This window comes from Suricata suricatta, chromosome 9, assembly GCF_006229205.1.
Source record: "Suricata suricatta isolate VVHF042 chromosome 9, meerkat_22Aug2017_6uvM2_HiC, whole genome shotgun sequence".
Lineage (NCBI taxonomy): Eukaryota > Metazoa > Chordata > Mammalia > Carnivora > Herpestidae > Suricata > Suricata suricatta.
The window spans coordinates 62771120-62784907 of NC_043708.1; the positions used below are offsets into that span (position 1 = coordinate 62771120).

Sequence of the window (13788 nt, forward strand, 5' to 3'; positions counted from 1 at the left end):
TTGAAAAAAAAAATTTTCTTAATTCTTCTCCTTTCCTCCCACACACATAATCCCATGCAGTCAAGAAATCTGTCACATTTAAGTGACGGCCAGCTTGACAGCAGTTTCACATTAGCTCTCCTTCCTCGGTATGGATTTCTACTTCCTAATAAATTAGCAGTGCATAGGGCTTTGCTTTCTGGGGAACCCAGTTCAAAAAAACGTTTGTGGTTTATATCCTGCAAAGGAGATCTCAAAGTCCATTAAAGTGCAATCTGCTATTTCTGCTTTCTTTTCCTTAATTGAATGACCACAGAGACAGCAGAATAAAATCAAAACCTTATTGTCACTACTTCCTCACTCACCACTTCTCATAACCTATTACAATGCCAATATCCAGAAAAACAGTCTCAAGTAAGATCTTTGTTTTGGTGTTCATGTACTCCTCTAGCTTGACAATGTGGACAGTCAGAGAAAAGGGTGATGGTGCACACTTACCAGCTCCTTCTCTCTTTCCAGGTTCTTCAGATTCCCAGCACTGGGATTCTGAACAGGGGCCTTCCCATCATGGCTCAAATGCAGGCTTTAGGGGCTCTACCCTTTACCAGTAAACACAGCAATATTCAATATTCCAAAGCTATCCTTTGAGGCAAGACTGGCACTGTCCTATCATACTGAAACAGCCTGAACAATCATCTCAGTGCATATAACATAATTCTCCAAGGCCAAGCCATATAGATCCTTTCTTTTCTCCTTTTTCTAAGAATGGGGGGGAAATATAGCACAAGACAACCATCCAGATATATCACAAAGATTAACTAAGATAATGTCTTAAAACTGCTTTTATTATTCATAAAAGCATATGTGTTTGAAAATTAAGTTACTCAGATACCCAAAACAGAAAATAAAGTATATAACTAATACACAAGAAATCTTGTGGGAGTGATTATGTTATTCATTTATTCAAGTCAGATTTATCGCACATCTACTATATATCAAGCATTAGAGAAACAAACCAAGTAAGAAAGCCTCTGCTCTGTGAATATAGTATCATATAGTAGGGGAGATTTAAAAACTTAAACAGATAACACAAAAACTCTATACTGCAACTGCAATAAGGAGTCTGAGGAGTCAAAGAAGGAAGACTTCACACAAGAAAAGACATTAAAACTAAGACCTGAGGAGCACAAACTGGAAGGGGGGAGGGAGAGAAGGCAGAAGAGATGAAAGTGGAGGGTCCTGAGAAAGCATAGAGCTTGGCATGTTAGAGGTCACTGTGACTGGTGTTCAGTGAATAACGAAGCAAGCTTGTTAGAATTGGGACTGTAGAGGTAGACGTAAGGTGTGAATCAGATCACACAGGGCTTTACAATATTGGTAATGTTACAAATGGTAATATTAGGACACCTGGGTGACAGTTGGTTAAGCCCCTGACATCGGCTCAGGTCATTCTCTCATGGTTCCATGAGTTCAAGCTCCCTGGGCTCTCTGCTGTCAGCCTGAAGCCTGCTTTGGATCCTCTGTCTCCTTTTCTCTGCCCTTCTCCTACTCACATGTGTGCACACTCTCTCAAAAATAAACATTAAAAAATTTTTTGAGGGTAGTATTAATTGGTAATGACAATATTAAGGATTTTAAATGTATTGATTCTCTCCCTTTTCGTGAGATGAAAATGAAATTTTAGACTACAATTCCTAACAACTGGTAGACCAGTGAAGTTTCTAATCTGAAAAGTAAAGAAGACTTAGAGATGTTTCCCAATGAAACATCACTATTCTGTCTTCCTCCAGTAATGATAGCTCTTTTAGAGAACAAATAAAATTACTGGTTCTATACTATAGACACTATTCAAGAAACTGTTTATTGTAGTAATATTGCCAGAGCAAATCTATTTAATATATTTTTTCAATTTTTTTCATTGTAGTAAAATATACATAACAAAATTTACCAACTTAACCATTTTTAAGCCTACAGTTCAGTGGTATTAAACAGATTCAAAATGCTGCCCAACCATCACAACCATCCATCTTCATAACTTTTTTCATCTCGTAAAACCGAAACTATTCAACAGTATCTCTCCATTCTCCCCTCCTCACCAGATCCTGTCATCCACCATTCTACTTTTTATAATTCTGACTATTCTAAGTACCTTATATAAGTGGAATCATTTAGCATTAGTCTTTTTGTGACTGGCTCATTTAGCAAGTCTTCATGATACATCCATGTTGCAAGATATGTCAGACTTTCCTTGTTTGTTTGTTTTTTAACCATAATGAGATACCATTTTATGCCCTATTTAAAGAGGATGTGGATCCATAATGTCTCTTACATACAATGAACAGAGTATGAGTTGATGCAAAGATTTCGGAAAGTAATACAAACATTCACAAACCTATGACCTGGATATTACAGTCCTAGGTTCATATCCAAAGGAAATTCCTCCTGATGAGCAAGGATGACAATACCCAGAATGTCCACAGCAATCTTGTTCAGTGGCAAAAACTCTGAGCAAAGGGAGATGGGGGGATAGAATGGTGGTATGGTATGAAGAATGATGGCCCTCCAAAGATGCCCAAATTCTAATCCCTGGAACTGTATTACCAGTTTATTATAAAAGAATATCACTCAGAAGACTGGTTAGTTCTGAGTGTTGCGGGGCAGAGAAAAGAAGAGATGTGGGCAGTGGAAAATTAAATTAAATTAAAAAGATACAGAAACAGCCAGATGGATGAGATGCACAGGACAAGACATGAGGAAGAACAGAGAGCCTCCATGACCTCTCCAAGCACACACTCCCCAAATCATGTGTTCACCAACCGGGAAGCCCCCTCCTTCCTTGTTAAGACTGAATAACTTCCAATGCATGTGCATATCACATTTTATTTATCCATTCATCCATCAATAGAAATTGGGAAGCTACCACATAATGGAATAATGAATAGTGAATTCATACTAATAGTAGTAGTAGTAGTAGTAGTAGTAGTAGTAGTAGTAGATAATGCTGCCATGAACATGGATGTACAAAACGTATCTAGTTTTGATAAACAAAATCTCATTTCAATCCATTACCCTGAATGGATGCATACATACTACATACACAAAATCTAGAGTAGAGGTCCAGAAGGAAAGTGAAATGGATGACTTATTTCATTACTTTTTTTCTGTAGCATATCTACTTTCTTCTCTATGTTAGCCTCACCTAATCTAGACTGTCAAAAATTTTCATGTCTTTTAGTATAGTGTTATTATTTACGGCTTTTTTCCCTTGTCCACATATGAATATTTCCCACATCTTCTACCTTCAAAACTCATTTTACATCCTGCTTTCACCAAACTACTTTCCTAAATGCTTTGCTTTGTGTTAACCTCAAAAAAGAAAGAAAGGAGAAAAAGAAAAAGTTATATCTTAATCAAAAATAAAAATAAAGGTTCATTCTCATGTAAAAAAAGAAAAAAAAAGTAAAAGCAACATGTTTTGTTAAAGTACACCTAAAAGGTTTCTAAAGTATCCAGTAAATTACTAAAGTAACTATGAATCAAAAATAATGAAGTCTATTTTTAAAAGCAAAAATTTTATAAGGAGTATTTAAAAAAATGAACTATTGGGACCTCATCAAGATAAAAAGCTTCTGCACTGCAAAGGAAACAATCAAAAAAACTAATAGGCAAGCAACAGAATGGGAAAATATCGTGGGCAATGACATATCAGATAAAGGGCTAGTATCCAAAATGTACAAGGAACTCACCAAACTCCATACCCAAAAAACGAATAATCCAGTGAAGAAATGGGCAGAAGACTTGAACAGACACTTCTCCAAAGAGGACATCCGGATGACCAACAGGCACATGAAACAATGCTCAGCATCACTCAGCATAAGGGAAATACAAATCAAAACCACACTGAGATACTACCTCACACCAGTCAGAGTGGCTAAAATGAACAAATCAAGACTATAGATCTGGCAAGGATGTGGAGAAACAGGCACCCTCCTACACTGTTGGTGGGAATGTAAACTGATACAGCCGCTCTGGAAAACAGTGTGGAGGTTCCTCAAAACTCTCAAAAGAACTCCCCTATGACCCAGCAATGGCACTGCTGGGAATCCCAAGGGATACAGAAGTGCTGATGCATAGGGGTACATGTACCCCAATGTTCATAGCAGCACTGTCAACAATAGCCAAATCATGGAAAGAGCCCAAATGTCCATCATATGATGAATGGATAGAGAAGATGTGGTATAGGGGTGCCTGGGTGGCTTAGTCGGTTAAGTGTCTGGCTTTGGCTCAGGTCATGATCTCACGTTTTGTGGGTTCGAGCCCTACATTGGGCTCTGTGCTGACGGCTAGCTCAGAGCCCGGAGCCTGCTTCAGATTCTGTAGCTCCCTCTCTCTCTGACCCTCCCCTGCTCGCACTGTCTTTGTCTCTCAAGAGAAAAAAAAACCATAAGAAAAAGAATAAGATGTGGTATATACATACAATGGAATATTACATGGCAATGAGAAAAAATGAAATCTGGCCATTTGTAGCAAAATGGACCTAGAGGGAACCATGCTAAGTGAAATAAGTCAGGCAGAGAAGGACAGATACCATACGTTGTCATTCATAGGTCTAACAGGAGAAACCTAATAGGAGATTATGGGAATGGGAAAGGCGGGGAGAAGAGTTGGGGAGCGGGAGTGAGGCAAATCATGAGAGACTTTTGAATGCTGAGAACAAACTGAGGGGTGATGGTCATGGAGAGGGGCACTTGTGGGGAAGAGCACTGGGTGTTATATGGAAATCAACTTGGTAATAAACTATATTTTAAAAAAGCAAAAAAAATTATTTTTAGTATTATTTAGTATTTAGTACTCTAAAATTACTTTAGAGTATTAAAAATAAAATTGCAAGTTAATCCTTCCACTACTAACAAAAGCAAGTTCTTTTAATTCTTCTAATCTGAGAGAAGATGCTGAAAACATGTGAATAATTTTGAGAAACACTGGGAGTGATCAGAAGACTAGGAAATAAGAAAAAAACATTGAGTGGTTTTTTTTTTTCATCTTGGAATTAGACGAGTACAGACAGATATGAAGTACAAACAGCCCTAAAAGATACAGCCACATTACAAACATTCCATACTACTAGTCTACATGTAATCTTAAGGATGGCTCTCTGATCTAACTCAAAAAGTGAAAGAGGCAGAGAAGAACACCTATTTGTCTTGTGGCGGGTGCTAATCATTAACACAAAGATTTATGGCCTACTGAAAACAATTCCTTTACTATTAATGAGATAATTTCTCATTGTATTGTGTTTCTGCAATAGAGAGTACAACAGGACAAATTAACATGATAAAATATAGAAATGTCAAAATGATGCCAATTAGTATAATGGTGGCAGGTTTATCTAGGATTCAAAAAATAATTTATAAGTTGGGCTTTTAAGAATCCACATTCTTTTAAGCGAATGATGCCTTAATCGTTCAGTTTATTTTTGGAGTGCCTTAAGATCAACTTGTCAACACAAAAGAAGGATTCTTCAAAGGCCTTCCAAGATTTCTAGTATCTCATCTTTACCAGAAAGTCTATTTAATGGCAGCCAATTTGCAAACATCAAATTTAAGATTACAGCTTCAGTAAAACAAGAACAAAGAAATTAAAGTTCACTTCAAGTATTTATGTTGGCATAGACTGAACAGACTACTTAAGAAAAAACTGACACCAAGGGCTCATTTCTCCATCATTCAAGTGCTGTACACACCAGTTTTCACATTACTTTATTCAAGAGACAGACATAATAAGTCTAACATTTAAAGTACACAAATTCATTACTCCTTCTTTGTGAAAGTTTAACACCTTGGTATATGTCACATTATCTGCAAATCTAGTATGCATTCCACTAAAAGGACAAAGAACAAAGAAACAAGAATAACGTAGCTTTTTAAGTTATATAAAAGAAAGCATTTTCACGAAACAAGAAAATACCTAAGTGGGTGCTTATAATAATAAGACTGCTAGGTCAACTGTATCATTACTAGATCTTCAATTTCCCTACAATTCAGAATTTAACATTGTAATTGACTCCAGCAACTGAAGTACAAACAAAAGCACACTAAATAGCAGACAATGACTAATTAACTAACATTTAATGATGAAAACAACAAAAATAATTGTATTATTTACATAGATAATCCAATAAATACCCCATGGTAAATACAATCATTTTGCCCTATATCTATGGAAAATTAAAAAGCCCAATAAGAAATAAAAGAAATTAATCAATTATCTACCTATAATTATAAATAAAATTTAATAAACTAATCTCACTTAAAACCATTTTTCAAGAAGTTACAAGTTTTTCCAATGCTTTTTTTTTAGTTTTTTTTTTTTAAATAGGCTCCATGCCCAATGTGGGGTTCAAGGCTCTACCAAATGACCTAGACAGGTGCCCCTTTCCAAGACTTCATTTTTTTCATCACAGCATTTCTTGTTCTCAATGCTTTATATTTAATAGCTTTGCAGGAAAGTACAATGCCAAGCATAATAAATATTAAAGATTTACTTAAAAAATTACTCTGTCCTGTTGATCACAATGAAGGCTGGGGAAAAAACTAATGTTTTCAGGAGGGCTTAACTACTTTAAGACAAATATGACAAAAATCTAATTAGGAAAAATAATTTTCATGTCTTGCAACACAAATTCATACTTTCTATTCAAATACTCCCACATATCCACACATTTACTATAAAGAGATAGTGATGATCACTGACCATGTTCTAGGCACTGTTTCAAATGCATTATACTTAACAGCAATTTCTGATTGAGCGATTTCTCACAGCAACTCTGGAAACTGTTCACCTTATTTTACATATGGGGCAGATGTGAGGTACAAAGAGGTTCAACAATTCACCCAAAGGCACACAGTCAGTGACAGAGCTAGGATTCAAACCTGTACAGTTTAGCTTCATATCTGATTTCAGAATTACTCTACTAGACTGTGTATAAGGTGCACACGGTACCTGGCACAATGCCTGACACTCAGGAGGTAATTTAAAAGTATAACTCTTACTATACTATCCATCTTTTCTTCACTTACTTTGTGATAATTCTGGATTTCCTTTCAGATTCATCATCTTTGGAATTGAAGGGCCATATACGTCCACATCTAGTAAACCAATGGCCTTTGACTGTAAGGAAACAGAATTTACTGTGAGATTATTTCCACTCTTCATCAAAGATAACACATAGAAATAGTAAATCTGACCATAAAAAAGAAAATTTACCAAAAAAATTCCGAAATCCTAACCTAAACTTTCAAAGCAGGAATAGCGTAAAAGATTATCAACTACTTAGATAAATACTTTTTGTTGGTTGACTAACTTCTTCTAGAAAAGTGACAAGAGAAACCCCCTGCACATGCTTTACGCTTTGTGGTTCAGATCTCCCATATAGTCTCAAGTAGACTAAAACCTATTTGATCTGAACACTAACAAATTACACACACACGATGTTAAAATAAGGACTTAGAATGGCAAACAAAACCACAGGAAGATGGAGCATTAACCCTTGGAAAGCCCATCTAACACATCAAAGAATATAACATTTTTTTTTAAATCATGGGAACAAGACTATAATAATGCAAGTGAGAAATTCTGATGCAGATCCAGCATGGAAATGCTAATAAGGATAGTGGCAAACATAATATGGAGACAACCTCTTACATGCAAGTCACAGTTAAACACCCAAGCACTTCTGGAGAATTCATAAGCAGCTAAAGCTGTTTTTCTTTAATGACCCATCTAGCTACCCAAGGGCAGAATATTCTGACCAATCTCTTTACTAGCTGCCAGTTCATCAGCAACACAGCCAAGTAAAGGGAAACAAAATTCACTTTTCTCAAGTATGCCTTTTTTTTCTTCTCCCCCCCCACTTATTTCTTTTGACAGATTAAATCAATCTGCTACTGATTTTTCTATATATAAGCAAACAGAATGTTAATGCTAACTGTATGTTTTTAAATTATGTTTCACCAAGACTTAAAACTCTCCTCCCTCTCTCCCTGTACCCTGGCAAGATAAAATTCTTAACCTCTCAAAAAAAAACAACTCATTTTTAATTAAATAATCCCCCATCTTCCATATCTACCTATTTCCAGACACAAAATTACTTTTTAAAGCTCGTTGTCTGGTTCCTATTAATACATAAAATAAGGTACATTCAACATTTATGTCCCTAACTTTACACTTACTCAAACTGCAGTTCTAAGAAAACCATTTAATGCCTCTGTGTGACTCACAGAGCCTAGAGGACTAGGGATTAAAATCTGCCTCTACCAAAAATCTCAGCTTACCCTAAAAGAAATGAGAAAAGTATTAGCTTTAAAAAGGTAGGAACAGTCAATGAGAAATTCTGACCTGTTTTCAACTCCTGTTTAAGCCACTAACAAAATAATTTAAACAAAACAGAATTAAATTTATTATAGATAAAAAGACTTTCAAATGAGGGAGACTAAAGCCTTACGAAATGTAGCTAATTTGTCAATACTATTATTTAAGGGCCTGCTAATGCTATAACCACTGAGGTAAGGAAGCTGAAGAGATTCCGTTTTTGAAAGATTCCACTTTATGGCACAAAAACAGACACTTAGACTCCATTTTTCTGATAGGCCCCCTTTACTCACGATCCCTGTTTGTCTCTCAATAACCCAAAGAAGCTACGTCTCCACTTTATGGGGGAAGTTAATCTTTCTGTGAGTTTTGTCCTAGGCCCCAAACACTGGCTAACATCTCAGAAGAGCTGGATCCCAAACATGTTCCAGGACATTAGCTTTGAACAAACCTCGGCTGACTCTGGCATCAGTACTGCTACCGTCAGTAATTTATGAAATAACACCTATTGCTCACCTGACACTTGCCTTTTATTGGACCCTACCCTGGATCCCCAAAGGAACTCTAGACCCCCTTCCAATATATAAACCCCTAACCCCAAGCAACAATGAGACTCGTTCTCCTTTCATTTCCTAATCTCCCAGACAGACCGTCTGTTACTCTCTGTCACTCTGCCACAAAATAAACTCTGCTTTCACTTTCTCCAGCCCACTTTTGATTTCTATCCTGTGCAAAGCCAAGGATCCTTCCCTCTTAGCTGGTCCTATAGGGAACCTCCTACTCTGGTCCTTGGACCCAGCCAGGCACTGCCTACATCAATATCATCCTAGAATTTCACCTCTTTCCCCTATCTTTTCTCATGGCACCTACAAAAACTAAAAACTATCACAAAATAATAAATGTCCATAAAAACAAAAAATATTCTAAATGGTATTTTTTTGCTCTCTTATTTATTGTTTAATGTTATTTATAAGCGTTATAAAAACTTGAAAAGGTTAGGTCCCAGATTTCAAGATGATCTCCTAAAAGTAAAGTCAAGTAATATAACTTAGCTTTTTAAGTTTGTTTTCATGAAACAAGGAAGCAACTAAGTGAGTACCTGCAAACTAAGACTGGTGGGGTTAATTTTTTTATCACTAGATCTTCAAGTTTCCTTTGAAATGTTACGGAGAATCTATCAACTATTTGTCCTGTCTCCTAGAAGAAAACCATGCCTGCCTACAGGTGAATGCTTGGTATCAAGGTTCAAGATAAAACTGAGGATCTGCCCTAAAATTTGCTACGGTAGATACAGATTTTATGCATATCTACATGGCTGTTAATATGCATAGTCACCTAAGAGTAAAGGGGGCAGAGGTGCCTGTGTGGCTCAGTCAGTTGAACTTTGGGCTCTGCGTTTCAGCTTAGGTCATGATCTCATGGTTCATGAGTTCAAGAACTACATCAGTCTCTAAGTATGGAGCCTGCTTTGGCTTTTTTCCCTTTCTCTCTGCCCCTCCCTCTCCCCCTACCTCACTCTCTCAAATTAAATAAATTAACTTAAAAAAAAATAAGGGAGTGGTGGGGAGGGAGATTACAAGATTTTAGAGGTCCTCTGTTTCTGAGAAAATGGAACTAAGGATAACAGAGATCTTCTAGGGGCACCTGGGTGGCTGGGTCAGTTTAGCATCTGACTCTAGATTTCAGCTCAGGTCATGATCTCACAGTTCACAGGATTGAACCCCACATCAGGCTCTGAGCTGACAGCTGGTTTGGGATTTTCCTTCTTGCTCTCTCTCTGCCCCTCTCTCTAAATAAACATTAAAAAAAAAAACCCACCACCATCTTCTATGTGTTAGGTTTTCTGCACACTCTCCCTAAGAGTAGTTATTCACTGACCTAAACTTAGTACCAAGGCTTACATATATCAAAAAGAAAACAGGAGAGGAAGGTATGAAGATCAGGAGGAAGGACGAAAGAGGAAGGATGAGAGGAATAAAGGCAGAGAAGGAGTGTGGAGGAAAAGATGGATGGGAATTAATCAATCAGCATTTTTATTAAGAACCTGGATAAACCAGGCCTCTACAGCCTAGTGGAGTTGTAGTGGAGCTCTGTGGACAAAGCAGAATTTAGAAATTTTAGAAAATTTTTAGAAGGCAAAAAAATAACAAAAGAGAAAATTTTTAGAAAGCATGCCTTCCTAAATTACACAAATAAACACCTAAACTTCCCCTAATTACACCTCCCATTGCTTGAATTCCTTCTTGATGTCAGGCACGCTAAACATTTTATTTACATTTCCCACTGACTCCTCACAGTAATCATGCTAGGTGGTATTAGGTTGATTTATAGATAAGAAACTATAACCAAAATTTTAACATGATCTGACTATAAAACACTTAGGTAGAGGTGAACACACGTTTCCCTAGAGGACCAAACAGTACTATTTTAGGCATTGTGAATCATAATCATACTACTCAACACTACGACTGTAGCACCAAGACACAGAAAATATGTACATGAATGAGCATAGCTCTGTTCCAATAAAACTTTATTTAAAAAAAAAAAACAGGATTTAGTCCACAGGTCAGTTTGCCAAAACTGATTTAGAAAATAAGCTTTTAATGACCAATCACCCAACAATCTAATTTGGGTTTTGCCAAAAGCAGGTAAGACATAATCATCTCTTCTAGTGTTAGAGGAACTATCTCAGTAAAGATTTACTTCCATATCCTTAATTGGGTAGTTTTTAAAACCATTTGTAGCAAAGTGGATGGACCTCGAGGATGTCATGCTAAGCAAAATAAGTCAGGTAGAGAAGGACAAATACCATATGTTTGCACTCATAGGTCTAACAGGAGAAACCTAATGGAGGACCATGGGGAAGGGAAGCGGGGAAAGAGAGTTGGGGAGAGAAAGGGATGTAAAACCTGAGAGACTACTGAATACTGAAAATAAACCAAGGGTAGAAGGGGGGGGGAGAGAGGGAAGAGAGGTGGTGGTAATGGAGGAGGGCACTTGTGGGGAAGAGCACTGGGTGTTATATGGAAACCAATTTGACAATAAACTATTAATATATATATATATATACATATATATATATATATATGTATATATATATATAAAAGAAAAAAAACCATGAAGAGCACACTTTTCATGCAGTTTCACTGGAACTAAACATGTCTTGCTTAGATTTTATATAACGTGAATAAAATTGGTGTCCATTAAACAAAAACTCCAAGCCTATACTAAGTAAAACACATCATCCTTAGAATTGGCATAGCTTCTGGACCAGTAAAATTACCATAGCTACAGAAATCAGCTTAAACAAATGTTCAACTCTAGAGTTCAATAATGTTCAAAAGGTGTCAAATAAACTTCATTTGTTTTTCATAATTTACTCCATTATTTTTAAGTAGGCTCCTATTATAGGTGTATAAATAGTCTTTCAATTTCAATTTTCAAAGTCAGTTTTATAATGTAGGAACATAAATGAGTGGATAGAAGGCTATAAATAAATATATGCAGCTGGGTGTCTAACTAGCTGAGTTTTATGAATCCTTTCCACCTCATTCATCCTAAAATAATTATATATAGTCAAGAAAGCTCCAATTAGGACTTCTCTTACATTTAATTTCAGCCAGGCTCAAAAGAATAATCACTACAGAACCCTCACTAAATATACAACAGATAAAATGATTATTAACAAAAATAACTATAAACTGTAAAATATGATTGCCCAATCTTTAACATCACCATAAATATATGTTGGTACCAAACATTATATTCTTTTTCTGATTCTTCTGTAGTTCACAAACTCTAGCAGATGCCATAAAACAAGACAGGTCAAAATCAAACCACAAAATACTATTTAGATTTTGGGATTTCTTTATAATTCATAATACCCTGTGAAAGCTAAAAGGTAGTAGACTTGCTCAGATGATTATGCTGTTTCATTACTACTGAGTGAAAGCTGCAGTTTGAGAGCCTACAAGTCCTATTTTCTTGTGTTGAGTTTCAAAGGCACCTGAACAGCAGCTTTGATACTGCTTTGGTCTTTCAACAGAATTTATATTAAAGATCATAAAACTTCATGATGTATTCCTTCTATCCATGTCATCTGCTAAAAGAACCCACCAAAACAACATTTTAGAAGAATCTCACCCACTTATTTCTAAGTAAACTCTCATTTAAGGGTACAAGCTAAAGTTTATCCTTTCCATATAAGTATCCAGTTAAAAATCATATCATTCTCTGCACATTACATTCCAGTCCATAATCTTGGACTGGCATTTGGGATTTAGAGTTGAGTCAAGGCTCTTTCCTCTCTTTTTGCCTCAATTTAAGTCAAGCTGCCATTCATAAGAATTTCAATCTCCTGGGAGAGAAAAATATGTTTCTTAATTCTATTAGCTAAGATTAAATAAGAATTTGATTAACAGACCAGAAAGGAGTGGCAGGATATATTCAGTACACTGAATCAGAAAAATATGTAGCCAAGAATTCTTTAGCCAGCAAGGCTGTCATTCAAAATAGAAGAGATAAAAAGTTTCCCAGAAAAACAAAAACTAAAGGAGTTCATGATCACTAACACAGCCTTGCAAGAAATTTTGAGGGGGGCTCTCTGAGGGGAGAAAAGATGAAACAAAACAAAAAAGACCAAAAGCAACAACAACTAGAAAGGACTAGAGAGCACTATCAGAAATTCCAACTCTACAGGCAACATAATTCAATAAATTCCTATCTTTCAGTACTCACTCTAAATGCCAATGGACTAACCACGCCAATCAAAAGGCACAGAGTTACAAACTGGATAAGAAAACAAGATCCATCTATATGGTGTTTACAAAAGACTCATTTGAGACCTAAAGTCGTCTCCAGATTGAAAGTAAGGGGATGGAGAACCATCTATCATGCTAATGGAAGACAAAAGAAAGCCAGAGTAGCCATATTTATATGTGACAATGTACATTTTAAAATAAAGACTGTAACAAAAGATGAATAAGGGAATTTTATCATAATTAAGGGGTCTATCCACCAAGAAGATCTAACAATTGTAGACATTTATGACACAAACATGAGAGTACCCAAATATATAGATCGATTAATCACAAACATACAGAAACTCATTGATAATAATACCATAATAGTAGGGGACTTCAACACTGCACTTACAGCAATGGACAGATCTTCTAAACAGAAAATCAACAAAGAAACAATGACTTTGAATGACACACTGGACCAGATGGACTTAACAGATATATTCAGAACATTTCATCCTAAAGCAGCAGAATACACATTCTTCTCAAGTGCACATGGAACATTTTCCAGAATAAATCACATACTGGATCACAAATCAGACCTCAACAAGTACAAAAAGATTGAGATTATACCATGTATATTTTCAGACCACAATGCTATGAAACCCAAAATCAACCACAAGAAAAAATCTGGAAGGAC

The 13788-nt window shown here is 36.1% G+C and overlaps 1 protein-coding gene across 1 annotated transcript in view; it reads right to left on the reverse strand.

The window, feature by feature from the left end:
- Nucleotides 1–13788, reverse strand: part of NUBPL (nucleotide binding protein like) — a 206600-nt gene that overhangs the window by 155444 nt on the left and 37368 nt on the right. The window contains exon 4 of the mRNA XM_029951167.1: nt 7059–7149. Coding sequence (XP_029807027.1) covers nt 7059–7149 — 91 coding nt within the window. The remainder of the gene's footprint in view (nt 1–7058; nt 7150–13788) is intronic.